The sequence below is a fragment of the Meles meles genome, chromosome 12 (genome assembly GCF_922984935.1).
Source record: "Meles meles chromosome 12, mMelMel3.1 paternal haplotype, whole genome shotgun sequence".
Classification (NCBI taxonomy): domain Eukaryota; kingdom Metazoa; phylum Chordata; class Mammalia; order Carnivora; family Mustelidae; genus Meles; species Meles meles.
In genome coordinates, this window is record NC_060077.1 from 16,341,410 (window position 1) to 16,369,032 (window position 27,623).

A 27,623-nucleotide genomic window follows, 5' to 3' on the forward strand; every position below is an offset into this window, starting at 1 on the left:
GTGGCCGGGATTGGACATCAGCTCTGTTAGCACCAGGCCCTCGCCAGCGCCATGCAAATGATAATTTATGTCTTCATCGGCCCCACACTTCACTTCTCACGGGGTTCCCAATCAAAGCTGGGAGTACATCCCGTTTTTAGAGTACAATATATTTTCACTTTCACTTAGAGGTGTCTGATTGGATTATGAAAAGATTCAAACTCAAAACCGATCTTATCATAATTTTAAAAATTTATCGGGAGAAAGCTGAGCCACGAAGACAGCCAAGAAATGCAATTATTCTGATTTATGATGCATATTCTCTCTGTCTTGCTCAACCTACTCCTTTTCTTATGAGACATTTCTGAAGAAGCGTTTAGCTAAGGTGGTTAACTCCTTCCTTACTGGATTCTTCTTTCTTAAGAGAATCCCTTTATTTTTTCCCCAAGAAACCTTAAGTTTTTTTCTCTTCCCATTCTGAGGCAAAATTATGATATTTTTGGTTCCGGGACTCTTCTGTTCTTATAATTTTAATGAATATTGATCAGCTGTTGTGGTCTTGGGGAGTGAAGTTCAAATGTTCGTATCTGGGCATTTAGAGTTTTAATCTGCTTTCTCTTAAAGTGTAGGTAAATGCATTTAGGATTTGTTTGTTGATTGGCTTGTTTTTCCCCCTTATTTATTTATTTATTTATTTATTTATTATTATTAACATAAAATGTATTATTTGCCCCAGGGGTACAGGTCTGTGAATCGTCAGGCTTACACATTTCACAGCACTCACCATAGCACATAACCTTCCCGCTGTCCATAAACAACCACCCTATCCCTACCATTGGCTTGTTTTTTTTTTGCAAAGAGAAACACCAAATGTTTTAGTAAGTGTCTTCTGGTTAGCTGAGGTCTTGTGAAATTTCTACCTTGGGCTAGACAGGGATTATTGCTTTGGGAAGGAATGAACCCAGGCATAACAAAAAGGGGAGTTTCTTGGGAGGATACTGGATTAGCTCATGAAATTCAGAGGACCACTGAATGACCCGGCCCCAGGAAGGTTCAAAACCAAGGGAATTTCAGAGCCCTCTGAAGAAGGAACTTCTTGAAACTCATTTCAGTTTCAGGGGTTCTGCCCTCAACATTGTCTAGGCTCTCAGTCTTACTTTCTGGGTCTCTAAACGTCATTTATCCAAAGAAGATCTGACTGGCTCTTTGCTAACCCCTGACTTGGTTTCCATGGGCCAGACGGTGCCCTGGTCCAATCAGGTGTGGGTGAGGGGAAGGCTCACCCACACAGAGGGGCCGGAGTCCAAAGCTTTGAAGAGCCTTTGTCAAGGAAGTAGGCTCTGAGCTGAGCAGACAGTTCCCCCAAAAGTGCCCCTTCACAGCCTGTGTCTCTTGTTGGGCAATATTTAAATAATCAGATCTCCTGCACCTTCTGTGTGCTCAGACTGCACGGTGAGAACGTCATTAGGTTTGGGCCACTGGGCGTCCGTACCTGTTCCCTTTAGGACCAACTTGATTTCCTTCTGGGGGCTTTCCTTCTCTTCTCATGACCATATTGGGCAGGGACATGATGTCCCACCCTGCACTGGCCTTGAGGCGGGGACCTGACCAATGGTCAGTCAACCAGGTATTCTATCTGGGACTTTCAATCTTAACGGCTCTGATGCAAGGTTGGAGAAGACAGGGTGAATGTATTCATTTTATCTGTACAGCTGATGAGCCTGTTAATCCCTCACGCCACCCACACCCACATTCTCCATAAATTATTCAGAGTAAGTGTCTGTTGCTTACAACCAAAAATCCCTAACTGACTCACTGTGGAGAGTCAGGGTCATGGCTCTGACACGTTGTGTGTGGGCCTCCTTTGTCGGGAAGGGAGGCACGCGTTCCACGTTGCTAGACTGCTTCTACGGAAGCCAGTCCAGAAATTATTCATAAAAGAAGAAAAAAAAAGACTTTTAAAAATCCCCAGTTAGATCAATCTGGGTATGTCCTGCTTGAGCACTCTGCTTAACTAAGGATCTATCGAATTGTCATCTCTCTCAACTGCATGTTGAAACTTTTGACTTGCACAGAGAAGCTGCCTCACCCCATTTTCCCCTGACAAAGGTCCCCTTGACCTACACTCCCATTTTGCTGCCCCAGCCCCCTGCCAGCCACACTCACAATTGAATTTTTTGTGCTACCATGACCAGAAATACGGACACACTGCAGGAAACTTGGCCGGGACCCGTTACCCCAGTGTCTTGGTCACCGTCCTGAGAGCCAGTCCTGGGTCTCATTTCTCTTCTTACCTGTTAGGCCAACCCCAGTCCCGGGCACTTCCTCATACTCCACAAACCTCTATCAAGCTGAACTACTCTGCTACTCCTGTCACCCCATTTTAGAGTTCTTTGAAGTTCAGAGCTCAGGGTCTCTTCACTGGGAGGGTTCTGGAATCAGAATCTTACCCATGAGGTGTGGTGAGCTTAGGCAAGTGGGTCAGCAAAGAGCCCACCCAAGTCCTTGCGGCTTCTTGGCTCAGTTCCCTGCAAACGGAACTGCTCCACGTGTGTTTTTCTCCATCTCCAATTCGGAGGACCCGTCACAGCCCGGACTTGGCCTTGCTCTCAACCTTTTTTTCTTCCTAGTAGCTTTCAACTGACCAGTCTGCTTGTCATTCAGTGTAGGTATTGGCAAGAATGCTGGAGTTGTCTGGGACCAGGACAATAATGTGCACACGTGTGTGCGTGTGTGGGTGTGCACAGGTACGTGCATATTAAGACATATGAGCAGAGTGGTGGTGGTACAGGGAATCATAGAATTACCCTCGGAAGGAACAGAACGGATGGTGAGGGTTATGCTGTGTTCTTCCAAGTCCTGAGACCTGCCTGGTTAAAAAAATTGTTTTTGAGCAATGAGAAGCTGGTCAGGAGACCGCTAGGATGATTCCTCAGTGCAGAGGGCATGGGTGTAGTTCGGGTGTGACCCTTGTTTCATTATCACGTGCTATTGCATTGTGTTGTATTATTAGTGTGTCCGTAGTCCTGGAGCATCACGCTGTTAGCGTATCGTTACGTGATAGTGTGTCGGTTATGGGACAGAGTGACGCTGGGCCTCAGCCCCTCGGGAGTCAAATTGTGACCCTGCCATTTGCCAGCTGTGTGACCTTGCATAGGTCAGGATGGTTTGACCAAGAAACATATTTTCGAGGTTTTATTAGAATGGAGTGGAGAGTCTTTCCATCAGTCTGCTGCCAATGCAAGCAATTCTGGGCCTGCAGGATCATGGTACACACTGCGGGATTGTGTTCAAAGGCCTTGAGAGTTGCTGTGGGAGACCTGACAGACTGTGACCCCGACTCTGGAGCCTCTGCACCCCTGGGCGCTGCTCTGCCCTTGAGTCAAACTGTCTTCCCAATCGGAAGCTTCCAGGCGCTGTGAGAATCCTCTGAGGGTATGGTCACTGTTAAATTTCTATTTCCTGGTGTCCAGAGACAAATGTGTGTAATTACCGACTGTCCTGATTTTTTTTTCTTTTTGCAGGCTTATTATCTTCATTGGAATTAATTACTGTCTTCCTTGGAGATGGATCGGTTTGATGGGCTTGCTTGTGTTAATTCCACTAGCTGACAGGGGGTAGGGGGGGTTTGAGTGAAAACCTGCACAATCTGAGGGTCTCTCCAGGAAGATGTCTAACCCTGAGGAGCATCGTGCTAGTTTCCCTTACTGGACTGTTGTTGTTTTACAATTTGTGTTGAAACCACAGGGAGTCTGGATTCCAGTACCGAGGGCTGCCGCACCTCTAGTCTGCTTGGGAACAGAAGTCTTCCGTCTGTTTTCTACCTTTCCCTTTGAAAATACTATTTAGCATATGTTCTGTGACCCCATTCTTCAGCAGCCTTGGTGGAAGTAGGTTTACTACAAACGCATCCCTCTTCCTGGGAAATGCAATGAGGTTCTTTCTTCCTGAGCTGCAAACATGAAGGCTGTCTCTGAAAACAGGATGTTGAAGGCTGGAATTGCAGGCCGTTGTGTGTAGCTCAGAGTAGCTGGTCACCGAGGAATTCGCTGGGATATTCAAGTTATTGGATTCTTTGAACTCTGCCCTTTGTAGCTCCTTGCATTAGTGAGGATAATTAACGTTAGCTGTTGTAACAAATAACCTCATATCTCAGTGACTTGAAATGCCGTCTGGGGAGGCCTGGGTGGAGTTTCTGAGCTACATCCAAGTAGCTTCATCCAAGTTCAAGTAGTGGTCAGGGACCTTGGCTGCTTCTGTCCTATGCCTCTGCCATCCGGAAACTATGTTTGTGGTCATGCCACCCTTGAGGTTTCCATGGAAACTCTGGAAGATTGTATAGGATGTTTCCAGAGGCCAGGCCTGGATGTGGTTTATGTTACCTCTACCCACGTTTCACTGTTCAGTATGAGGAGATGTAACTTCAAGGCAGCCTGGAAAGTGTAGCCTGCCTCCGAGCCCCAGAAGAAGCAGCGGCCAGCTGAACGTCCGGGTTTGCTCTCTTGCTCTCGCCAAGCATATCTGCCATTTTCTACCCTGATAGTATGTCTTCATCTCTTGCTTTTCTCTCACCAAAATACTTGTTTCCCATCTTCAGTTTTCTGTTTAAAAAACCAAGTTCATATTCTCCTCTGCACTTGTGTTGAGCTTGAGCTCGTGCCTTCTCTGTGCATCATTTGATCACCTGTGGTCCTGTATCGTTACGTAAGTCCTTTCTGTGTGCAGGTCTTGTCTCCTCCGTTGTTGGCTATTCAATATGTTCCTGAAGTGGCCTCCTAGAAGAAGTTTCCCGTTTGTCTGTAAAGGGCTGCTCAGCCCATACAAAATGAGAACAGTTTCTATTTTAGCTCATAATTTATGCCAAAACTCTTAGCAAAGTAGACATAGGAAGGAACTTTTCCTCACTTGATAGACAGTATCTTCCAGAGCTCTAAAAGAAACATTTTATTAAATGGGAAATCCAGGTGAGGAAGAAGGAGGGGGAGGTGTGCGGGTATTGCCGCCGACGCCAACACGGTACTAAATGTCTAGCTGAGACGCTGAGACGGGGGCAGGAACGAGTTACGAAGATTACGTATCTGTTTCTGCTGTGGAACAAATCACCCTACTGTGAAGTTGTCTGAGACAACAGCCATGTACTTCCTGCCTGATTATCTGTGTCTGCCGTTCCGGTTGGGCTCAGTGGGACTGTTCTTTCTCTGGGCCTTGCCTGCACCCTTGGTCAGCTGCCGGATAGCCCATTTGGGACACTTCATGACACAGCGGCCTAACCACAACCACTGGGAGAGAAGGACATGCTCTCCTTACTGCAGGTGGAGTCCTGGTCTACTAAGAAGGTGAGCTTCTGGAACGAGACTGAATTGAAGATGGGATTTATCACACTCTAGTGTGTATGTATAGACACCAATCCAGTTGTTTTTTTTTTTTTTCCTGGTTGTTGGTACCGAGACATTTTCGTCCTAAAGTGACTCATCTACAGTCTCCGTTTGCCTATGCAGACATCTCTTTCCTTGTGTCTGACTTTGTGTGCATGAGCCTTCTGGTTACCCACTCAGCTAGCACGCAGCTAGACGTCTGTGCTGTCAGCATAAACGTTAGCATCACGCTGGGCGCGTGTATTCTTGGTGCCGGGGTCAATTCCCCTCCAGAGCGTCTTGGAAACATCAGTGACCCTGTGTCATGTTCTCTTTTGGGCACTATTTAAAACTTCCCAGTTATAAATGTAGAAGAATTATTATTTAGCTATATAAAGCCATCTATGATGTTTTAGTTTCATGATGGTGGAGGTCACACCAGAGGTTAAGTGTGGAAAGGGGGCCAAATGGTTCTCCTTTACCCTTCATAGTAATTCTGACATTAATCTTGAGGAGTTGAACTCTTTCTATGCACCAGGCGCTATGGTGGGTATTTTGCATATAGTATATAACTGGATTCTCACAATAACCAGGCAATGTAGACATTGTTGTCCTCACTTGCAGATGAGGAACTTGGGGTGTGAGGAGGTTAAACCCAGGTAAGTAAACGACCCAAGGCTGATGCGAACCCAAGTCCGTCTAACCCCAAAGTTCCGAGTTCGACTCCTGTTAAGGCTTGATCAGGAGGCCTGTGGTAGTTTTAAAACAGGTAGACACACTCTTGTGACACTCCTCTCACTGAGACGCGGAGCTTAGTTCCTCTCCCCTTGAGCATGGGCGGGGAGACTTAGTGACTCACCTTGAAGGACTGCACCGTGGTAGGAGTATTGGTTTGTGACTTCAAAAACCAGGTCACAGAAGGCACCACCCCACCCTCCTTCCTCTCTCTTGGATCTTGGCATGCTGGGGGAAGCCAACTGCCATGTCCTGAGGACACTCAAGCAGCCCTCTGGAGAAGACTGCTGGTGAGGAACAAAGGCCTCCTGCCAAGCGCTATGTGAGTGCGCCATCTTGAAAGTAGACCCCCCAGCCCCGGCCGAGCCTTCAGGTGACGCAGCCCCAGCTGACGTCCTCGCTGCACTCACCAAAGACTCTGACTCAGAACCACTCAGCTCAACTGCTACTGAATTTCTCACCCAAAGGAACTGTGAAACAGTGTTTATCATTTTAATCTACCAGATTTGGGGATCATTAGTCCCGTGGCAGTAAATAACTAAATATACATCCCTTCCAAGTAAAGATGAACCCAGGCAGGCTTGTCTGAGCGATCACCAAGCCCGAATTCACAGGTCTGCATCGGTCAAGTTTCCTTGGAAGCCTTGACTCATGGAGGCTGGTGTGGCTTTGCCCCACTTTGCCCCACTTTGCCCCACGTCATACACTTCATTGCATGTTCAGGCAATGCTGCTCGTGTGCCGTTGGTGCCCACATCTCAGAATACTTCTCTAGGAGCTGAGAGCCCTGTTTCAACCCTCCTACCCTCTCCGGTGTGGCTGCAGGTACACCTGTGAGCCCGTAGTCGTGTGGGGCGTTCTGTGGATGGCCACTGGCCTGCATGAACCGGATCGGGCTCAGTCCATCCCCCAGGCGCCGTGTGGCCTACTGACTTGGTGGGTCAGTAGGTGTCTGATTCATCTGTGGGGGCCCTATGCGGGCAGAAAACGCAGCCAGTTTTCTCCTTACATCAAAGACCAAGAGATTCCTTTTTAGCATTTACCCGAGGCCACCTTGGAAGAAATATTTAAAATAGACCATGTTTAATGAGCAGGAATGGAAAAGTCAATCTCTTTCTCCGGGGAGAGGTAAAAGGGAGGGTCAGGGTAAAAGGGAGTGTGGAAAGGCAGCTGTGAGAATGACACTTAAACCAAAGTAATAAATTGGATTTCAGGAAGATTACGGGAAAGGGGGAAAATCGAAGCAAGAAGGACCTTGAGAGCGGCTGGCAATTGTGGGGATCTGGGGTCTGTGGGTTTCTGAGAGTGCCCCGCCTTCCCCTCCCTCCTCACCTCCCGGGATAGGGGAGCAGAAGGGGGTCTCCTCCCCTTTGTACAAACTCTGATGTGTTCGGTCAAAATCTGGGGGTCCTCGTCCATGCCCGACGGGACTACTGTGTAGCCTCCTGTTGCCGGCTTTGCAGCGTCCTCCCCATACAGCTTGTGGTTTATGCAGCCAACGGCACGCATCCCACATCTGACAGCGGAGGTGTGGACCTGTCTCTTGAAACCCGAGGGGCAGGGAGGGGGAATGGGGGGCTGCTGATTTTCCTGCACCACATTACCAGGCACCTTGTGCCCCCATGTCCCCTGGCCTTTCAGATTGCCCCCAAAGTGGCCCCTTGCAGCTCTGTAGGCCACGAGGAGGCCAGTGGCCGGGACCTGGTGGGTGCGGGTGGAGAGGAGGTTACGAAGGGGAAGCACGGAGCGCTGTGAGAGCGCGTGAAGCATGGGAAGCTTAGGCGGAGAGGCCCGTCCCTGCAGGTGGATGCTGCGACGGCTGTCTCTAGCTGCTCCACACGTTGGCCCATTCACTCCTTGCCACAGCGCTGAGGGGGCCCCTCCTCAGACTGCGGGAAGCATCGTGTCAGGGGCATTCTTGGGTCAGTGACCACTCAGACGAAGGAAGGAAAGAGCTCCGGGAGGACATCTGCCACGGGGAAAGCGTGCCACGGATCAGTGTTGCCATATATCTCCCTCTGTGCCCAACTTGCCCCAGAGTCTCTCACTGGAAGTGCGCGTGAAACAGAAGGAGGCGGGGAGTGCAGGTCAGCCCAGCCAGGTCGGCACCCTGCCTACCCCATGAAGCAGGGCATGGGAGAGAAATCTGGGAGGTAGCCTGGGGTCACACAGTGCGAACTCCGAATTCTGGGCATGCTACTTGCTCTCTGGTGGCCCCACTTGCCACTCTTCTTTCCGTTCTTCTCTGCTGTGCACTTTGGGGGGGTTCATGCCAATGGGCTGCTTCACCTGGGCTCCCTTGCTGCTGTCTGGGCTCAGCGCATGTCGGACCCTGGCAGGAGACCAGTCGGCCGGCCAAGGGAGGTCGGGGTACTTCCTCCTTCCTGCCTGGTTCTGGCAATGGCTGCATCCTACCTGGGCTCCCGCTGTCCCCAGGGGGTGCAGGGATGTCATTTGGCTAGCCCTGCAAACACGGGTGGTCACAGCTTTGCGCTCAGGCTCATCTCTGAGTTCCCCATCATCCCTTCTTAGTTCTCTTGACCCTGCTTGTCCTCTGCAAAACACATGTTCCCTCCGTCCAGTACGATTCCACCAAACCAGCATGGAGTCCTGCTTCCTGTGGGGACTGCTAGGACCCACGGCCTATGGGGCTCAGGCTCTGCCATGTGAGTAGCGGCAGAAACGTCTGGGTTTGCTCATCTCTTCTGGGAACAAGGCCTCTGTCGCGGACACTGGGCAGAATGGAGAGACGGCCCCCTCCTGTGTCACATGTGTGCTGATGTCACTACATTTTGAGAAAGGCTGCGATGAGAGGGACGTCAAGCCGCCTTCTTCTTCTTCTTCTTCTTTTAGATTTTATTTATTGTTTGTCAGAGAGAGAGAGAGAGATTATAAGCAGGGGCAATGGGAGGCAGAGGGAGAAACAGCCCCAATGCGGGGCTCGATCCCAGGACCCTGGGATCATGACCTGAGCTGAAGGCAGAGGCTTAACTGACTGAGCCACCCAGGTGCCCCTCAAGCCTTCTTTTCGGTGGCAGTTCATGGCTAGTCTTGGACTTTTCATTTACGGTCCTTTAAAAAATGTAATACTTTGTTGCACGTGCTAAAGAGACTTCTCAGAACATTTAAAGTTCAAGAGGGCTGAGAGGCTGCTGGAGGCGGCGGTGCCTTTGCTTTGATGCATCTGAGTTATAACAACACAGGGTTGTGCCCTCCGGAACCTGAATTGTCTTCGACCGTAGGTGCTCTGCTCGTTTGCACGGTGGTGGGATCCTAACCACTTAGCTCTGGATTTTGAAAGAGAAGAAAAAAAAAAAGGGAAAATGGTCTCCCTGGATTTTTCAAGACAAGCTTGTAGCCTGGGGTTGGGAGATGCGTCATGGTAAGTGGTTGTGATGTAGGCATTTTGGAGAGGGTTCACACCAGCATTGGGTCTTTTCTTCTGGAAACATCAGGCTGCCCACGGAAGAAAGTACTAGCCGTTAAGAAGAGAAGCGTCTCCGGCAGTCAACACGGGTTTATGGCTCTCTCAGTCTCTCCCCATCTTTCTGCTGGAATATGCTTAAATGCCAGTGGAAGTCACCACAGTTGAGATGATGAGGCAAGTGAAATCATGCCACCAGCAGACCATGAAACGCCGTATCTCCACCTTGTGATAGACTTTAACGCTGTCATAGTACATCAGTGTTTTCAGTGCAGGCGGCACGAAGCTTCAATCCGCTTCACCTGACATCGGAGGGAATGGATGGCACTGGGCAAGCCAGGGAATGGCTCCGGCACTGGGCCACCCAGGGGTGAATCGGAGGCGCTGTCCAGGTTCTGGACCACCCCACGTCCCATCTCTCTCGCTCCCTGCCCCGCCAGCCCTTTGCCGTGCTCTTTTGTCTCCCTCACACGCAGAGGGCTGACCTCTGCCTGCTCAGAATCCCTTCCACACGGAGCACGAACGTTCAGTGCCCTCAGTTGTGTTCCTTTCTGTGCTCGCAAAGATCCTTCTCCGTGTACGAGTGCAGACTCTGTTTAGGGTGTGAATAGTGTCATTGATTAGATCTCTGCTCCTTTCATAAAAGGCGTATTCTAGTCATGACGTTGGAGCCAGATCTCTACCACTTTCTCAGTGTGGCCCTGTGAGCAAGTGACCCCACATTTCTGAAGTCATCTTGTTGTGTGTCATTTGGCAGTGACAGGGCCTGTACCGGGGGTGGTGACAGGGTCCCCTGCGCTGTGCATGGGCCATCTCCCCAGAGGGGAGCTGCTAGAGAACACCCAGGCTCCGGGCCTCGCTTGCAGGCTGTGGGACTGTGACATCTCTTATTTCTCTGCTTGTCTCAGCGGTTGGGACTTTTTTCTTTTAATTTACACTAATAGGGGACTGGATGGGGTTAGGTCTCTGTAGCCAGGGACCTGGGGTGGGGAGTCCACATTGCAGCCAGTGTCTGGGGAGCTCGGCCCCTTGCTGGGACATTGAGGTTTTGGAAAAGGGCCTGTCTCACTGAGGACTGTCTCTTTGGGATGGAGGCTGGCTGGTGGAAGCCTCTGGAGGTGGACCACAGGGCTGCTGCCCAGCCACCCTCTGCCTCCTGCTCATTACTCCTGTCTTGAGTTTGTGCCAGTGTGTGTGTGTGTGTGTGTGTGTACGCACGAGTTCAGATGGCTGTGCAAGGGTGCAGGTGTGCATGTGAGTGTGTGTGTAAGTGCATGTGTGTAGTACATGTGTACTTGGACACGGCAAGCCTCTTACCACCTCGGAGCCTCTGCCCATGCTGTTCCCCTTAACTGGAACATAGATCCTTGTCCTCCACTGAAACCCCAGCTCTCATATACCTCTTCTCAGAGAGGGCTCCTTTGTTGGCTCTGTCTGACCGTCCCCACCACCTTGTCACATTTTGTCCTCATCTCTGTGTATCTCTGCACCAGTCTGGCCTAGTTGATCCTGTGAAAACACACCACCCCCAGTCTCAGTGGTTTAAAACAACAGAGGTTCATTTCTCATTCAAGCCATTTTCCCACTGAGGTTCAGCTAGGAGAATCTGACCGTCCATCTCTCAAGTGACCCACACAGCGCCTCACCTTGGAGGCTGCTGGTGGTGGTGGCAGGGGGCTGCAGGGGCTTGTGCTCTTGCGTGGAAAGGACACATAAAATGTGCTGGTCATGGTTGGTCGCTTGGCTCCACCCAGTGTCACATGAGCCGGAAGAACAGTCCTCCCCTGTGTCCAGAGTACGAGGAGCTGGAAATATCTAGGGAAGCTCGTTAATGACTGCTACACTCATTATTTGATTCTTGCCTTGTTTGTTTTCTTACTAGCTTGTTAATGGTTTCCCTCCAGTAGAGTGTACAGTCCAGGAGAGCAGGAGCCTCACCCGCCTCATCCACCACCGATCCCCGGTGCCACGGACGGAGTTGGCACCCAGTAGATGCTGAGATACATAGAACTGATCGTTTGAATATGAATGAGTTACAGTCCAGAACTTAGAGACCCAGACAGAGAGTGTAAGTTGGTGAAACTCTGACAGAGTTAGGAACTAGGTATGGAAAACGGCTTCTTTTTATGTCTTCCCAGGCATGCTGACCTTGACGTTCCGGGACAGTCCTGACTTTAAATGTTTGGCTCCCATTTAGAGCTCACATATTTCCAATAACATGCTCTCCTTCCGTGTTCAGAAAGTGTGGTCCCAGACTCCTAGCATCTCTCACGAGGGTGAATCAGCCAGACAGCATCAGAGGAAGCAGACAAATCATTCCCTTGAGACTGAATGGAGTTTTCAAAGAAACTGACTTTGCAGGCTCTGACCTTGAAGGTTCGGGGCTGCAGCAGGGATTTCTCTTTACTCGGATGTCAGGCCCGGGTCCCCACCTGTGCTCAGTCTCCCAGGATGTACACGCCATGCCCCCGCCCCCGGAGGGGTGCTGGGTGCACCGAGGGCATTCTCATGGTGCCACAGGTCAGCTAACCTAACGGCCACCACACTGCCGCAGAGCCCCTCATTAGTGCAGCAGGGCTCCGCCGCCCGAGCGGATGTCACCTTTCCTGCTATTGTTCTAGGCCAATTAACGGTCGCTTTCCTCCAAGGGTCTGACCTGGTGTGGACTCACTTTGGATATCGTCATTATCTGGAGTCATTTTCATTCCTTGAGGACATGCAGCGTGGACACGTTTGTGAAGTTGAGGTTGATGTGGGGTGAGCGCTGGGCAGGTTCGAGGGCTGGTACATGTGAACCCCTGTTTCCTCCTCCAGCACCTGAACAGGGATGTGTTTCCTGTCCTGAACCGTCTCTTGTGTGCATCTTATAACCGGGTGGATGAACCGCCTTGTGGGGTAAAAAATCCAGCGTTTTACTGCTGTTCCCTTTCATGCCTGATTCCACTTAAGAATTTCCTCCTCTGGACCAAATTGGTCTCTCTTAGTCAGAGTACAGCAGGACGGGTATAGCCTAGTTCCACTTAAAGAATTTCAGGGGTGCTCAAATAGGTATAATCAGCAAAAGGAGAAGTCAGAGAAGTTACTAGCACATAATCCTCCCTAATTGTCGTTGACTTAAGACTAAGACCTAATTACTATGGAGTAATTGGTCTATAAGAAAGATTTGGAAGCTGTTGTAACTCATACAATGGCCAAGCAGGGGATGGGATGGGATCATTGGATTTTAATTAATTGGTGACAGGAGAATTCCTGTTTCCTGAAGGAGAGCTCCTCATTTAGGGAGATTTACACACTTTGGGATTCCAGGAGCTTGCAAATCACTTCCATCGAATTTCTGCCCAGCTGACATTTATTGAAAAGCCGCCAGGTAAATGGAAGGTTACAAGAAGTCTAATCTAATTTTTGACCCAAGTGGTGTTCAGAATGTCAATGTACTTGTGGGCTTCTCTTAACTCTACTCAATTTCAAGGTTAATGAGGTTAGAGACTCTATTTGTTTTTGTTTTTTTTTAATGCCCCAGGGTGTCTGTCTGTCTGTCTATCTACCTTGTCTTTAATTTTTTTTTTTTTTTTGTTTGTTTCGTCTTGTGGTCGACTTATTGTCGACCCATCGTAACTGTGCCTGCCTTTGAAACATTAGCACCGGACACAAGGAGAATATGCTCTAGAGGTCTGCTCCACAACACTGTTGCCTGGAGGCAGCAATACTGTGTCGTGCACTTGAGGTTGTTAAAGGTAGATCTCACGTTAAGTGTTCTTACCACAGTGGAAAAAAACAGCGTTGAAGATTCCCAGTCCAGTGATGGGTAAGGAGTTATCATCATGTTATGCCCTCACGATGGACAGCTGCGAACTGGAGATGATGCAGCAACAGCTTTCTAAAGGGTGTAGAGAGTAACCGAGAGAAGCAGACACTCGGGAACAGAGAGGAGCATTGTGGGAATTTCCCACTATACGACTTAGAGACTGATGGCAGTCCCCGTGCAGGGAAGCCGACTCGCAGACAGTCCAAGCTTTCCCCGAGCTATCACGGAGGACAATGAAGATGCCATAGGTGAATATGCCCATTGAGAGAGGGAGCGAGAAGCAGGTGGATGGACAGGAGTGACCTCATGCACAAGGATCCTAATGTATGTACACGTGTCCTCATACACGTGCACCCCGAGGTCACCATAGAAATATGGTGTTGAAGCATGGACCCTAAGGTTCACGGCTCCGTCGCTCACTCTTTCATGATGTATTTATGGAGGGCCTCCCATGGGTCAGGTACTTTTCTTGGGGGTACTGCAGGACTGTAATGAAAAATCCCTGCCCTCCCTGAGTTTACAGCCTAGGAGACAGAAACAGCCCATAGCCAAGGCTAGGAAATAAAATAGAGTAAGTTTGTGGTGCTAACTGCTATGCAGAAAAAGCAGGGGAGGGTGACAGGGATGGCCAGTGTGGGAGATGGGTCTTTCCATGGGGTCTCCAAAGAGAACCTTGCTTGGAAGGTGACATCTGAGGCAGGTCCTGAAGGTGAGGGGTACGCGGTACAAATGTCACAGGGAGAGCAGCCCAGGGAGAAGGGAGGGCCGCAGCAGCTGTGTGCCTGGTGCTAACAGAGCAGCAGGGGCTGGTGGGGCTCGAGCCGTGAGCAATGGGACAGTAGAGTGTCAGGGAGGCAGCAGGTGCTGGGGCGAGGGTTCCGGGCTATGTAGGGCCTTATGGATATTTGTAAGGACCTGCACTTTTATGGAAACGAGAAGAGAATTCCTCGAGGATTTTGTCCAGAAGAGTGGAAAGAGCTGACTTCCGTTTTAACAGGAGAGCTCTGGCTGCTGCTTCGGGCAGTATGGTGGTGGGGACCAGTGTGGAAGGAGTGGATGTGGCTGGGGACGGTGAAGGCATTATAAAGGTTTATGTTTCCCAGGTAGAACTGGTAGGCTTTCTGGACAGATCGCAGGTGGGCTACCGAGGAAGGAGGGGTTCAGGATGAGCGAGGTGTCTTTCGGCCTGTGTGACTGGAAGGGTGCATGTGGGGGGGGGGGGGGGATGTGAGGGCCGGGATTAGGGCATCAAGTTTGAGATGTCGGACACCCAACTGGAGCTGTCCAATAGACAGTTGGATGAAAGAGGCTCGAATCTGGGAGAAAAGTCCAAGTGGTAGGTAGAACTTCATGATTCTCACACCTTAAAGCCCCACCCCCGCCTGCGAGCAGTGAAGTCGCCAGGCGCTTACAGTCAGATGTCTGTGGCCACTAAATACCGCTCTCGGTGAACTTGGGCATTCCTCTGATGGAGGGCTGCAGGAGGCCCGGCTCAGGCCCGATCTTTGCTCAGTCGGCCACAAACGCAGCTCTGGTCCACTAGTTGTTGCCATCCTGTAACGGAGAGCCCAGCCTAATTCCTGGTGCAGGATGTTGCTCTTGTATCTCAGCAGGGAAAGCACCAGGACCAGGAAGAGATTGGTGCTCATTGCGGCTGCCGGCCGGGCCCTGGTGCCCCGGGTGGCCTGCAGGGTGTCCGACTTAGCGATGCCCTTCACGGCCACCTGGAAGAACCCAGCTAGCCAGCATGCAGAGGGCACGACCCTGGGACCCTGGCCTCATTAGTAGCTGCTCTCACTTGGAGAAGCCAACCTGCCCACTAGGCAGGTGAAGAATCCCTATTTAATGAGGCTCTTCCCAGTATAGGTGCACAGCAATCCTGGGCCACGCGGCAGGAGGCAGGTTCCCACTCAGAAGCAGACTCTGAAAAGCAACTAGAATTTTCTGAGTGTGATTCTGGTCTTCATAATTGGGCCTGACGCAGAGCTGGGGACGCTGTCATCTCTTGGTAACATGCAGGCCCAGGGAAGTGACTCATTGCACTCAGTGTCTCGTGCATGGACTCTGGAGGTGACCCTGGTCAGTTCTGGGGCGTCCCTCTTCTCCCTGCCTTGTGACCTGCTTCAGCTGGGTTTCGGCCACTCACTGCACCCCTTCTGGGTGTGCAGGCGGTTGCCCTTGCCAGCTGGTCCCCGTGGCTGGATGGTGGCTGGTTCTGTCTTCACTTCCTGTCAGGCTTCTGTTGTCAGGGAGGAGAAATGCCAGAGCTCCCCATCCATTTGGGTCAGAGAGCAGTGCTCTAGAGTCTAGAACAGAACGTTCACTGTGCACTGTGTCATACCTGTTCGTGCTCGCAGACACACCGCCCTCTCTCGGGGGCCAGTAAGAAAACGAATAATGACCGTTGTTGGCGGAGGGGAGGGGTCTGGGGGTCTGGAGGCAACAGGGGAAGGAGGACGTTTCACTGTTGTCTTCTTTGTATTTTTAGAATTTTTAAACCCAGCAATCGATTATTTATTCAAAAATTAACATGTTTATTAATAATGTTATTAAACCTTATTTATTAAAAAGCAACATTATGGGGGCTCTTGGGTGGTTCAGTTGGTTAAGTGTCCGACTCTTGATTTCAGCTCAGGTCGTGACCTCAGCTGGGTTCGTATATGTGCTGCCGAAGCGAGCACCTCAGCTGGGTTCGGACCCCCACTGGGCTCCACGCTGGCTTGGAGCCTATTTAAAAAAATAATAATATATATATAAATTAGCAATATGATTGCCAACTCCGTATTTAGGTGTGGCCGAGAATATCTTGGGAATGCAGAGGAGAGCTAACGGACCCCAAGGCCGGCCCCGTGCACAGGCCAGAGCCCCTGGTGCTCTCTGTCATGCCAGTTGGCGTGTCTTCGCCTCTCCTCTTTAGGGGGTCCTAATGGCATTTGATTCCACGAGTCATCTTCTAGAACAAGAGTTGTCCTCAAGGTGGGCATAGGAAGGAACAGAGGGGCCGACTCAGAGAAGTTGTATCTCGGAAGTTAGTATGAGGGATGGTTTCTGGGTCGGCATTTCCTGGAAAGATTTTGGGGATGTTGTCAGCAAGATAGAGGGGGAAGAAAAAGATTAATTGTGGCAATTGTCTTAGCTGTCTCCGGGCTTGTCATGGTGATGCTGATAAAATCAAATATGTTGCAAGTGAGGGTGAGTGTTGGTGGGAGAAATAGTCCTGGGTTTGGCGGCTGAGAAGGTGCAGGGGGTGGGGGGAGCTGCCCGAGTGTTCGCTCATTCCCAGGATTTATTGTTCTCAGCTCTGGGAAAATAAGCAAAACTCAGGTCACTCATACCAGCCTGCGAGGGACTTTAAAATGTTTAAGAAGGAAAAGAAGATGATATAGTTTCCTTATTTCCTGGGGTTGGGAAGTGGGGCCATGGGTTGGCTGCCTTCTCGAGAGCTGATTGAAGAGGTAGATGGGGAGTGTCCTGGCTGGATGCCAGCAGGAGCGGGTTTGAGAGTCAAACAAAAGAAGAAGAAACCAAATGAGAAAGAGAGAGAGAGAGAGAGAGAGAAAGAGAGAGCGAGCTGAGGATGGCAGCTTTCTATATTTAAATAAATGTTTATTTTTTAAACAAAGTGTTCCTTGATTAGACAAACATATGGATAACATTCCCAACACACCTTCATTGTTGTACCCCAGCTTCTTTGTTTCTCACTACCTGGCTTCATTCTCTTTACATTTTAAAAGAACTAAATACTATATACCCAATTGGAGCCTTTAGGTGTCTCTTGCTGGTTTCATTCTCTCTCTTCTCTGAGGTGGACATTATCATCACGGTGCACGTTTTTATAGTTTTTAATATAAATTATACAGAGAATAGTTGCCCACGTGCTTACCATTTTAATATGAAGTATTAGGCCGTGTGGATCCTTTTGTGACTTGATTTTTTCCTCTCATTTTTTAAAACTTCAGATAATTAAGATATAATTAACATACTATAAAATGCATCCTTTCAAAGTGTACGATCCTGTGGTTTTTTTTAAGTAGATTCATCAAATTGTGGAATCCTCCCCACTACCTAATTTCAGGACATTTTCATCACCCCCAAAAGAAGCTCTGTACCCACCGGCAGTCAACCCCATCGGACAGTTGGATTGTTTTCAATCTTTGGCTCTTCTGGAAAAGGCTACAATGAACATTTATGTCCAGCTTCTTTGTGGACACTGCACACTTTTTCTGTGCCAAGCTGGGAATTTTCTAGAAGGTTCTGACATTGCTAGGGAGCGCTCCTCACCCAGTTGACGTCAGGGTTCACTGCTGAGTCCAGAGCCATGGCTAGGGGCTGGGTGGCAGGATAATACCATGGCAGGAGGTTGGTGGGGGAGAGAAATGTTCCCAAGAGGAGGAGGAATCATGTGAGCGGGAAACAGCTCATCAGGTGTTTACTAGCAGGTCAAAAACAAAACGTGTTTTCTCAGAGATCACAAATGCCTACAGAGACCCGAGGGACAGAACAAATGGATAAAGTGGCCTGTTGGAGAGTTCCAGCCCCAATGGTGGGGACAGCATTCTGTGTCTCTAGCTGATTGTTGCCACATGGGGGACATGGGGTAGTATCGCCTGGTCTACCCATCTTCCCGGAGAAGCCAGAAATCCCATTTCTTTGGGGGAGCGTATGTGTGGATTCTCTGCATTTAAAAATATTGGCAGCTAGTTCAAATTTCGTAGAAACGTCGTGTTGGGGACAGTTAATATAGGAGGGGTCAGGCCATGGTCAGCCCAGGGGACTGCGCTCTAACCTCTGGGCTTTCTGTTTAGCTTTTCCTAGTCAATCAGAAATGCAATAAAGGAAACTCGACCCTTGGACTGTCCCCATTTGACACAGTCTCGGAATTTTTTTTTCCAAGTTCTATATAAAAATTTGATGATGGGAAGTCAGGAAATCAAACCAACAAGGAGAGAATGTTATGAGTCTGAAAGATTCTAAGTCCCTGCTCGATACTCCTGTCTGTTAGGTATTTTTAGACCTTTGACTGCCAAACACTGCCCGACTCGTCAACCTGAAATGCTCTTCCCACAGCAATCTTTGGCAGTGCTTCCTTTGACAAAACAGAAATGAGGAGGGAGTGCCTGGGTTTTATAGAATTGCGGAAGGAGATGATTTATTCATCACAGATCCTGAGAGATGGCCATTAGATCATGATGAAAAGAGCTGCATGACAGGCAGAGTGATGGACTACAGAGCCTCTGCCCCATTGATGGGACTGATGAGCAGCGATCACTTCTTTCCTCTCTGGGCGGACTGATGTGGGGGGCAGTCAGGGAGTGGGAAGCATGTCCAGAGGGGAAAGGGTGTGAGGAGGGACCCCAAGCAGTGGGGCTGCAGTGACTGCCTGTTGCTGCTACTAGTCTGTTGTTTAAAGGTCAGCCGGAGTCGAGCCTCCTCCAGGAAGCCTTCCCTGACTTGCCAGTCTGTCTTCTCCCAACACCTATTCTCAGGGTTTGCTAAGCACATGTTCCTCTGATGCTAAGCACACGTTCCAACTGTTGTTGGATAGTCATTGATACCAAATAAGGACCAACCGCATCCCAGGCAGAGTTCTAAGTACTGGGGATACAATAACAGGCAAAGCAGGCAAAGATCCCACATTCATAGAAGTGTGTGTGTGTGTGTGTGTGTGTGTGTGCACGTGCGTGCACACGCTCATGAGTGGAGGTGGGGACCAACATAACTGATCAATGAGTCGACAAATCACTTAGTAGGTGGAAAGGTAAAAGCCACAGAAAACACAGAGTTGGCTAACGGGGTCAGAGCTGTATGTACGGGGATGGAACTTTAGATAGCATGGCCTGAAGGGGATTTACTGAGCAGGTGGTGTTTGAGCAAACACTGAATGGATGTTCTTTTGCCTTCAGCACCTTGTGCTCATGCTCAATGGTTTGGGATAAGCTTTTCCCACGATTTTTTTTTTAAAGCTTAAAATAGATTTACTCATTTATTCAACAAACATTTGCTGAGGGTCTGTTTGTCTTCTCGTCATCCTTTGGGTCTCAGCTCAAATGTCAGTTCCTATGGGGGCAGGCCCCAGACTTTCATTGTCTCCTGTTGTCATCTATATTCTAGTTTAAAATAAAAATGGACTCTTTTAATTTAAATTTTTTCATATTTATTTGTATTTAAATTTTTTTAATTAAAAATTTGTTTAGCTTTTTAAAAAAAGAAATTCAATTCTATTTCATTTTTAGGACAGCATCTTCCATGACCAGGACTTGCCTTCTTTATTTACCTGACCAGCAAGACAGGGATCTTATCTATTTCGTCTACCAATGAATTCTCAGTGCCTAACGCATAATATATGCTTACTAAATGTCACTGCATAAATGAGTGTGCCGGGGACCACAGTGACTGTCGTGTTACAATAGGCTTTGGCCTTTGAACAGTCAGGTTCATGCCACCCAGCAGACATCTCCTTGGTATTTTGCCCAAAGGAGTTGAAAGCTTATGTCACCAAGATGTCCTTCAGTAGGTGAGTGATTAAATAAATCGTGGTCCGTTCCGACAATGGAAAGTTATTTGGCACTTAAAAGGAGTGAGCTGTCAAGCCACGAAAAGATGTGGAAGAACCTTAAATACATATTCCTAAGGGAAAGAGGCCAGTCTGAAGAGGGTTCACACATAGGATTCCAGTGATAGGACATTCTGGAAAAGGCAAAATGACGGAGACAGCAAACAGATCAGTGGCTTCCAGGGACTGGGCAGAGGCGGGATGGATAGCAGAGCACAGGGGACTTGCCAGAGGATGGCGAGAATTCTCTGTAGGACACCATGAGGGTAGATCGAGGTCATCCTGCGTTTGTCCAAGCCCATCGAATGTACACTACTGAGACTGAACTGTGAAGTCCGTCATGGATTTTGGGTGGTGGTGATGTCCTCGGTGGTGACAAGTATACCGTCTGGTGGGGAGGCTGATAGTGGGAGAAAGTAGTGGGGAGGGCAGGGCGCTTCTGGGGGAGGGTCTCTGTACCCTCCCCTCCATTTTGCTGTGAACTTAAAACTTTGTGAAAAAACAAAGTCTTAAAGAAGAGAATTACATTGTGGTAGTGGAGACAGACCTGCCTTCTCAGAGTGAAGAGTATAAACACACTGGCCAGCCAGGCCTAAGAACCCAGCTCAGAACTCAGCAGGCTGGTAACTCCTTGTCTCCCTGAATACAGATGGCAGTCCCCGATCTTTACAGGTGTCTGACTGGGCCATTCAGGTGTGGTCAGTAAGGTAAACAAATAGGCACTGAAGGCCTACAGTTTTTTGGGTGTGTAGCTCCCGCAGACACCTCCTGGTCCCCAAGGCATGAACAGGCTAGAGGGAGGTTGGAGCTCAGCCTTCTTGTGCTCACTGGGAGGAACCAGCACAACCTCTCCCTGGACCTTTGCTCAATGTGATCATGAGCTAGTAGGTGCCTTGCTTTTGGTCATTTAAAAACATAATGCCAGAGAAAAGCTCTTAAGACGGAGATCCTGACAGAGCTCAGCCTCTCTTGCTCCACTTCTAGAGAAGCTCATATGGGGAAAGCTTCAGCGTCTCAGCCTGGGAGCTCAGAACCATCTAGAGGTTGGTGGGGGTGGTGGGGTAATCATCGATGTAAATGGCACAACTTGCTGGAGAAGAGTTCAAGGTTTTGAACCTTCCCCTTCCCCCTTCTCCTGTTTCTCCCTCCCTTCTTCCTCCCCTCCCTCCCCCAAACAGCCATGATTGTCATCATGAGTTATATGCTGGGAAATGGTGGGATGTTGGTCTTGGGGACAAGCTGCTGGTTTGGGTCCCCCATACCCTTCCCCTGTCCCCATCTCTCCTCCTTCTTGCCAACGTGTCTGAGCTGCAGTCACACTGTGCATTCAAAAGCGGCCTCAGCCCCACCTTAGGGGTCCTGGGGTCCCAGGGAAGGTGCTCAGCTTTACTAAAGCAGAAACTTCCATGGGAAACAGGGCTTTGGGAACCAAGTCCTTCTGGGAGGATGCTGAGTGCTCAGCCTTGAGGGAAGCAGCAGCCAAGTAGCAATGCCTGCTTGACCCCTCCGAACACACACACGCACACACACACACACACACACACACACACTTCTCCACCCCAGGGAAACATATTTAATGAATATCTCACAGCCACAATACTGATCCAGATTCCTCAAACGCAGTTGGTAATTATTAAATTGAGAGGATCGTGAAGCATTTTTCTAAATTTGAAAGGTTTATCCAGGACAGATCAGGAACAGGTAAAGTTAATATTTAGAAACCCATTTCCATAGAAATGGACTTATTAGCAAGCATGCCAGCTGCCTGAAACTAAAAAGACCCCTTTCCTCTGGTTTGAAGGAAATGACTTAAAATAAAAACCGGTGCATAAGTGACTCTGAGTTGATCTGTTTGTAGCTGGACTCGGGCAGATTCCTGTAGTTCGTGCAGCTCATGGGCTGGACAGTCAGAGACGACCAGGAAGGGCCTGGGAAGGGAGGAGGGGGCTGGCCCTTTCACACAGACCCTGCCCCCTCTGCCCTAAGACCGGCTGCTTCTGTACCCCCGACACCAGAGTGCAGATTTCGCAGGATCAGATCGCTGTGAACACAGAGAGTTATGCTCCTTTTCTTCTCTTGCTGGGGGTCTCACTTTCTTGGTGTTTGCCTTGCTGAGATCTACCAAGTGCTGAGAACCCCAAGTCATGGTTCCAAGGACAGTTCAGCCCAAAGAGGAATTGAAGATCTCATCTGATAGGACTGAGCATCTCTCATAGGAGACTCAACAGATGGAGACTTGCTGTGACCAGAGAGGAGACTTCAGGCTGGGGAGAGGACGGAGGTTGGCTGAAGTGAGGGCATCCGTCCCTAAGACCCTGAAATCCCGTCAGCAACTCAGAATTAGCCCTTAGCCTCCCCTTGCTCTGCCTTCTCACTAGAGATGCCCAGGTAAACTGGGAGCCCCTGGTGGGGGTTCTCCTGTGTGCCCATTGTCCATCTTCTCACGAAGTGAGGGATCTATATGCCATACACGCTGTCTTCCTTGTGCAGAACACCGTGACAAAAAGATACTTGAGGACAGAGCTCCCATGTCCCAACTCAGTTTAACTGGGACACCCGGCTGTGTTGTTTTAATAAATTTGTACTTCAGGGTGAATAGCCATTTCTGGCTGCTGGCCACAGTATTGGACAGAGCACTATCAGAGAGTTTCTTAAAACCTTGTCTGCATGAAAAAGGGCTGGGCACGACCAGTTCTATACCTGAGTCTAGTGTAGTTCTGATTTGAGTGGAATTCTGCATCGGGCAGGTCAGTTCTGTCAGTACTATTAACTATGTCTGAACCTTGCCTCTGCTACCTCCTGGATGCCTCTAACCATCCAGGTGTGGTTTTCACCCTCTTAAGTCAGCAGGTGGGAGGGGAGCTGTCCATGGTAGGAGATTTCTGGTAGGCAACCAGCAAGCCCAGGTTTATTTTCAAAACTCTTTCTGCAGACCCTGTCCACACCCTGAAGGCTTCCCAGCCCATTTTGATCCAGGCAGGCCCACCGACAATAAAAGAATAGGATGGTTTGTGTGACTCAGGCCTCGGGGAACCGTGAATCGGTCACTCTGCTGTCAAATTCCTGGGGTGGGGATAAAGTTAGCATCAGGGGTGATGGAAAAAGGCTACAGAACAGGAGTCCTTCACAAATCCTGTGCTGGATGGCTCTTGTTTTTAACTCTCTGTTCAGTGACTTCTGCTACTGGTACAATAGGCTGCCTATAATTTATAACATCCCCGTCAATGACAAGGTGCTCCTGTGTACAAAAATACTGAGAGTTACATTGGTCTTTTTCCCGTTTCTGTGTCCCATCCGCCTTCTTCCCCTCCTCCAAACACATATGCAGTGCTGCCACTCCATGAATTAAGGCAGGTGGATTCTTACGTCTCATCCCATTTCAGGGTCATGAAACGAGGAATCACTGTATCATGTTATGTGTCGCTCATAGTTACGTAGTGGACAGGGAGTTATGGAGTCCTTCCCATGCTTGGTCTCATGATGCTCCTACCAGCCCATGACATCACCACCCTTCTCCCCAAATCATGAAGTTCTGAGTTGGAGCCACAGGTCCACAGACATACAGATAATAAACGTGGAGGCAGCCAGAGTCCAGGGTGAACCTCAGGAATGGAGGGAGGACCAGGGCCCCTTGCTGTGTGCACACGTGGGGGTGGGGAGAGCTGTCGGACCTGATCATCCAGGGAAGAATAGTCGGTTCCCACTGAGCCTTGCAGATGGATGGCCCGCCCACTTGGAGGTGTGGGTCACGGACAGCCTATGAATCAGGCTCTGTCAACACTGTTGTGTTGGGCTTTCGACGGGCAAGGAGGAACATGGCATTTATGCCTTCTTGCTGTTCTGTGGAGCCTCAGGTTTTCAACGGCACTTCGATATGTGTTTGTTTTCCAGGGCAAACGGCACCTTCTATGAGATCCTACAAGTGGACTTTGGGATCAACAACAGCAGCGGCCTGGCCGGCGCACAGCCCATCACCTGGCAGGTAGAGTACCCGGTGGAGGACGCCATGAGCGAGCTGGCCGTCTCTGAGATCTTCGTCAGCCAGACGTCCTTTGTGGGCATCGTCCCTCTTGCAATGGTGAGAAATTTGAGCTTCGGCAGAGGGTAACCAAGAAGTTTTCTTGGAGTGCTTCTAATGTTCCAAGAAACATGACATGTTTTATAACCTGTTATTTTTTTATGCACCTGATGAGAACGTTTAAGCAAGGGAAATACACTCGGATTACATTTTATTAACCTGCTTTCTCTAATGCCTTTTGGGAAACTAGTCGGGGTCTGCCGTAAATCTCTTTTCCTTTGTGGATATGAATATTTCCTGGGGGCGTCTGTTCTTTATGGTCTCAATCTGGTCCCCCATCAGGACCAAGCTCGGGGTCGAGTGGAACACACCAGGGGTGAGAGTGGGGACAGCACTCTGCACACCACATGAGCAGCTCTGGCCACTCGGCTTTGCCGGGCAGTTCCCAGGTGGCGTGGGGCTGGGCAAGCTGAAAAATGTGATAGCCCGAAGCGGCCTTGTTGGGGCCTGACCCACTGAGCCTGCAGAGGGTCCGAGAGTCTGTAAAACACTTCCTGTTTCTGTTCCTGGCCGGGAGATGAGCAGATTTTCCCTCTGAGCTTGGTTAAAGCTCTGTTCATGACCAGGCTCAGGGACCCCATCTCAGAACAGGGTCATGCACGAGGTTCCAGAGTGTAAAAAGGACAATGCTGGTGAGTCACAGGGATTATCAGTCCCCAGGAGTGCCCCATTCCTAATACCCCTTTCCACACTGGAAATGTTGGGTGGAACAGGAAATATTCAGCATTGCTTCAGCCTTCCATCTGGGGCCAAAGCGTGAGGGTCAGCACCCAGATACTCTAGGGCAATCCGTGGGTATTTCTATCGTCCATACTCCAGTTGGATACCAGGGTTAAGGTCCTTGCAGATGAAACCCTACACCTGCCAATGAAGTCTGCAGTTCCCATATCTGGGTTCTTACGCTTATCTATGCCCAAAACACACTTTCCCATGTGTCTCCATGCCTGGCTCCTTCTCTTCACCTTGACTGTTAAGAGACGCACCCTCCAACCATGTGGGCCAGAACTGGCTCTCTGTCCCTGTCGCCCAGCTCTCTCTGTTCACACCACTGCCCTGTTTCAGCTTCTTCATAGATGTTACTGGTGTTGGAGGTGTAGGGCTCACCTTCCATCCCCTTCCTGCAAGGTGAGATCCGTGAGGGTAGGAGTCCGTCAGTTGTGTCCACATCTGCGATCCCGGCACCTAGAACAGTGCCTGAGACAGTTGCTGTATGCTGTGAATGAAGGGCAGTGAATGAATGAATCCCTTGCTTTAATCCCAGCTACTGGGCTTATCTAGTTCTCGAAAGTTAGCCTGATGGAGTTTACCCGCCTCGGCCGCAGTCTGCATTTTGGGTTTTGGTGCAGCCGCAGTCAGCAGGAAATGGCCCTGTTAAGGGGCAGAGAGAGATGGATGTGGATTTTAAGGCAGAACGAGACTGTTTTGATTCTCCAGATCAACCTCGATCTGGCTGAGGTTGCGTCATTACGATGGGGGCTCTCTGCTTAATGGGCGGCTCTCCGTTCATGGGGATTCGGCAGCCTTATGTTGCTTCTGAGGATGGAATTCCGAGGGAGGAGGTCACGCCCTCCTCTGAAGGGCAGGTGCCGGTTCTGGGAGGAGCAGGAAAGGGGGCTGGAACCAGGACAGGGGTAGAGCCCCGTAGTTGGCCAAATGCAGCAGCCTGCAGACCAAATCCAGGGTCAGACACAGCCGTGACCATTGGTCGTGGGTTGTTTGTGGCTGATTTCACGCTGTTGTGGTGCGCTCAGCGTTTGCAAGTGTAGCCTTGGCCAAACTGTGGTTTTAGCATCTCGCCAGCCCTAAGTCCCCCTTCTGAGGAGAGCGCCTGCCAGTGGGGACTGTTATTCTGCTGTTATTGGCTTCAGGGGATGTGCTGTTGTCCTGTCTCTTGGGATCCCCTTTCCTGATGAGATCTTCGCTACAGACACACAGATGCTCTTTGCTGACGGTGACACCCTCTCTCACGATGCTGCCTGAAGACCTAACTCACAGCTCCAGGCTGAGTGGGCTGTCCCTCACAGGGTCAGGGCTCGGAGCAGGACAGCACAGAATTGGGGTGGGGAGAGAAGGAGACGGCGAAACCCACACAGGAAGGAAGGAAGAGCCTGGCAGAGCAGGGAAAGCAAGCATTCGGAATGTGGTCCTAGATCACGGGTTGGCTTTGATGGTCTCTCTGCGGGGGTCGGTGCTTCCCGGTGGGGTGTCTTTTTTTTTTTTTTTTAAGATCTAATTGGCTTTATTAAACATTTCACGAATCGGGCAGTATCTTATTTAGCAAGTAGGGAGGACTTCCAAAGGGCTATAGAAAGGGAAGGGTTCTAAAGGCAGGATAAGAAAGTTATAAACAGAAAAAAGGATTATTTCAGGGAAGGTCACCTTCCATTGCAGACAAAGGGTCTCAGGTAAATTATCTCATCTTCCTTTAAGGGATGGAGAGGGCATGTGTGACAGGTTGCCTTATTGGTGCTGATCAGAACATTGCAGACTGGCCAGTTAATTCTGTGGTCCTGAGGGAGGCTGACACTTTCAGGAGGCCGGGTGTTGGGCCCTGGTTTGGTGATGTGGTCCTAGCATAAGTGACTCCGTTTTGAGCCTCTGGTTTTCTATGTTATGTTGTGTTATCTTAATTCTATTCCATTCTATTTTATTCTATTTATCTTTTCAGTGTTCTAAGATTCATTGTTTATGCACCACACCCAGTGCTCCATGCAATCCATGCCCTCCTTAATACCCTCCACCAGGTTCACCCATCCCCCCAACCCTCTCCCTTCCCAAACCCTCAGTTTGTTTCTCGGAGTCCACAGTCTGTCATGGTTGTCTCCCCCTCTGATTTCCCCCAGTTCACTTTTCCTTTCCTTCTCCTAATGTCCTCCGTGTTATTCCTTATGCTCCACAAGTAATTGAAACCATATAACTGACTCTCTCTGCTTGACTTATTTCACTCAACCTAATCTCCTCCAGTCCTGTCCATGTTGATGGAAAATTTCGGTATTCGTCCTTTCTGACGGCTGAGTAATATTCCATTGTATGTATGGATGACATCTTTATCCATTCGTCTGTTGAAGGGCATCTTGGCTCTTTCCACATTTTGGCTATTGTGGTCATTGCTGCTATGAACATTGGGGTACATATGGCCTTTTTTTCACTACCTCTGTATCTTTGGGGTAAATACCCAGTAAATACCCAGTAGTACAAATGCTAGGTCATAGGGAAGTTCTATTTTTTATTTTTTGAGGAACCTCCATACTGTTTTCCAGAGTGGCTGCATCAGCTTGCATTCCCACCAACAGTGTAAGAGGGTTCCCCTTTCTCCACATCCTTTCCAGCACACGTTGTTTACTGTCTTGTTGATTTTGGTCATTCTAACTCGTGTAAGGTTCTCAGTGTGGTTTTGATTTGAATTTCCCTGATGGCCAATGGTGATGAACATTTTTTCATGTCTCTGTTAGCCATCTGTATGTCGTCTTTGGAGAAGTGTCTGTTCATGTCTTTCTGCCCATTTTTTGACATGATTATCTGGTTTTTTGGATGTTGAGTTTGAGGAGTTCTTTATAGATCTTGGAGATCAGTTCTTTGTCTATAGTGTCATTTGCAAATATCTTCTCCCATCCTGTGTGTTATCTCTTTGTTTTGTCGACTCTTTCCTTTCCTGCTCCTGTGTCTTACTGGCTGGTGCCTGGGGGTGGAGTGCCG

General features: G+C 49.4%; 1 protein-coding gene across 1 annotated transcript in view; it reads left to right on the forward strand.

Annotated features, from left to right (window-relative positions):
* Nucleotides 1-27,623, forward strand: part of TMEM132B (transmembrane protein 132B) — a 351,155-nt gene that overhangs the window by 239,873 nt on the left and 83,659 nt on the right. The window contains exon 4 of the mRNA XM_046025794.1: nucleotides 23,741-23,927. Coding sequence (XP_045881750.1) covers nucleotides 23,741-23,927 — 187 coding nt within the window. The remainder of the gene's footprint in view (nucleotides 1-23,740; nucleotides 23,928-27,623) is intronic.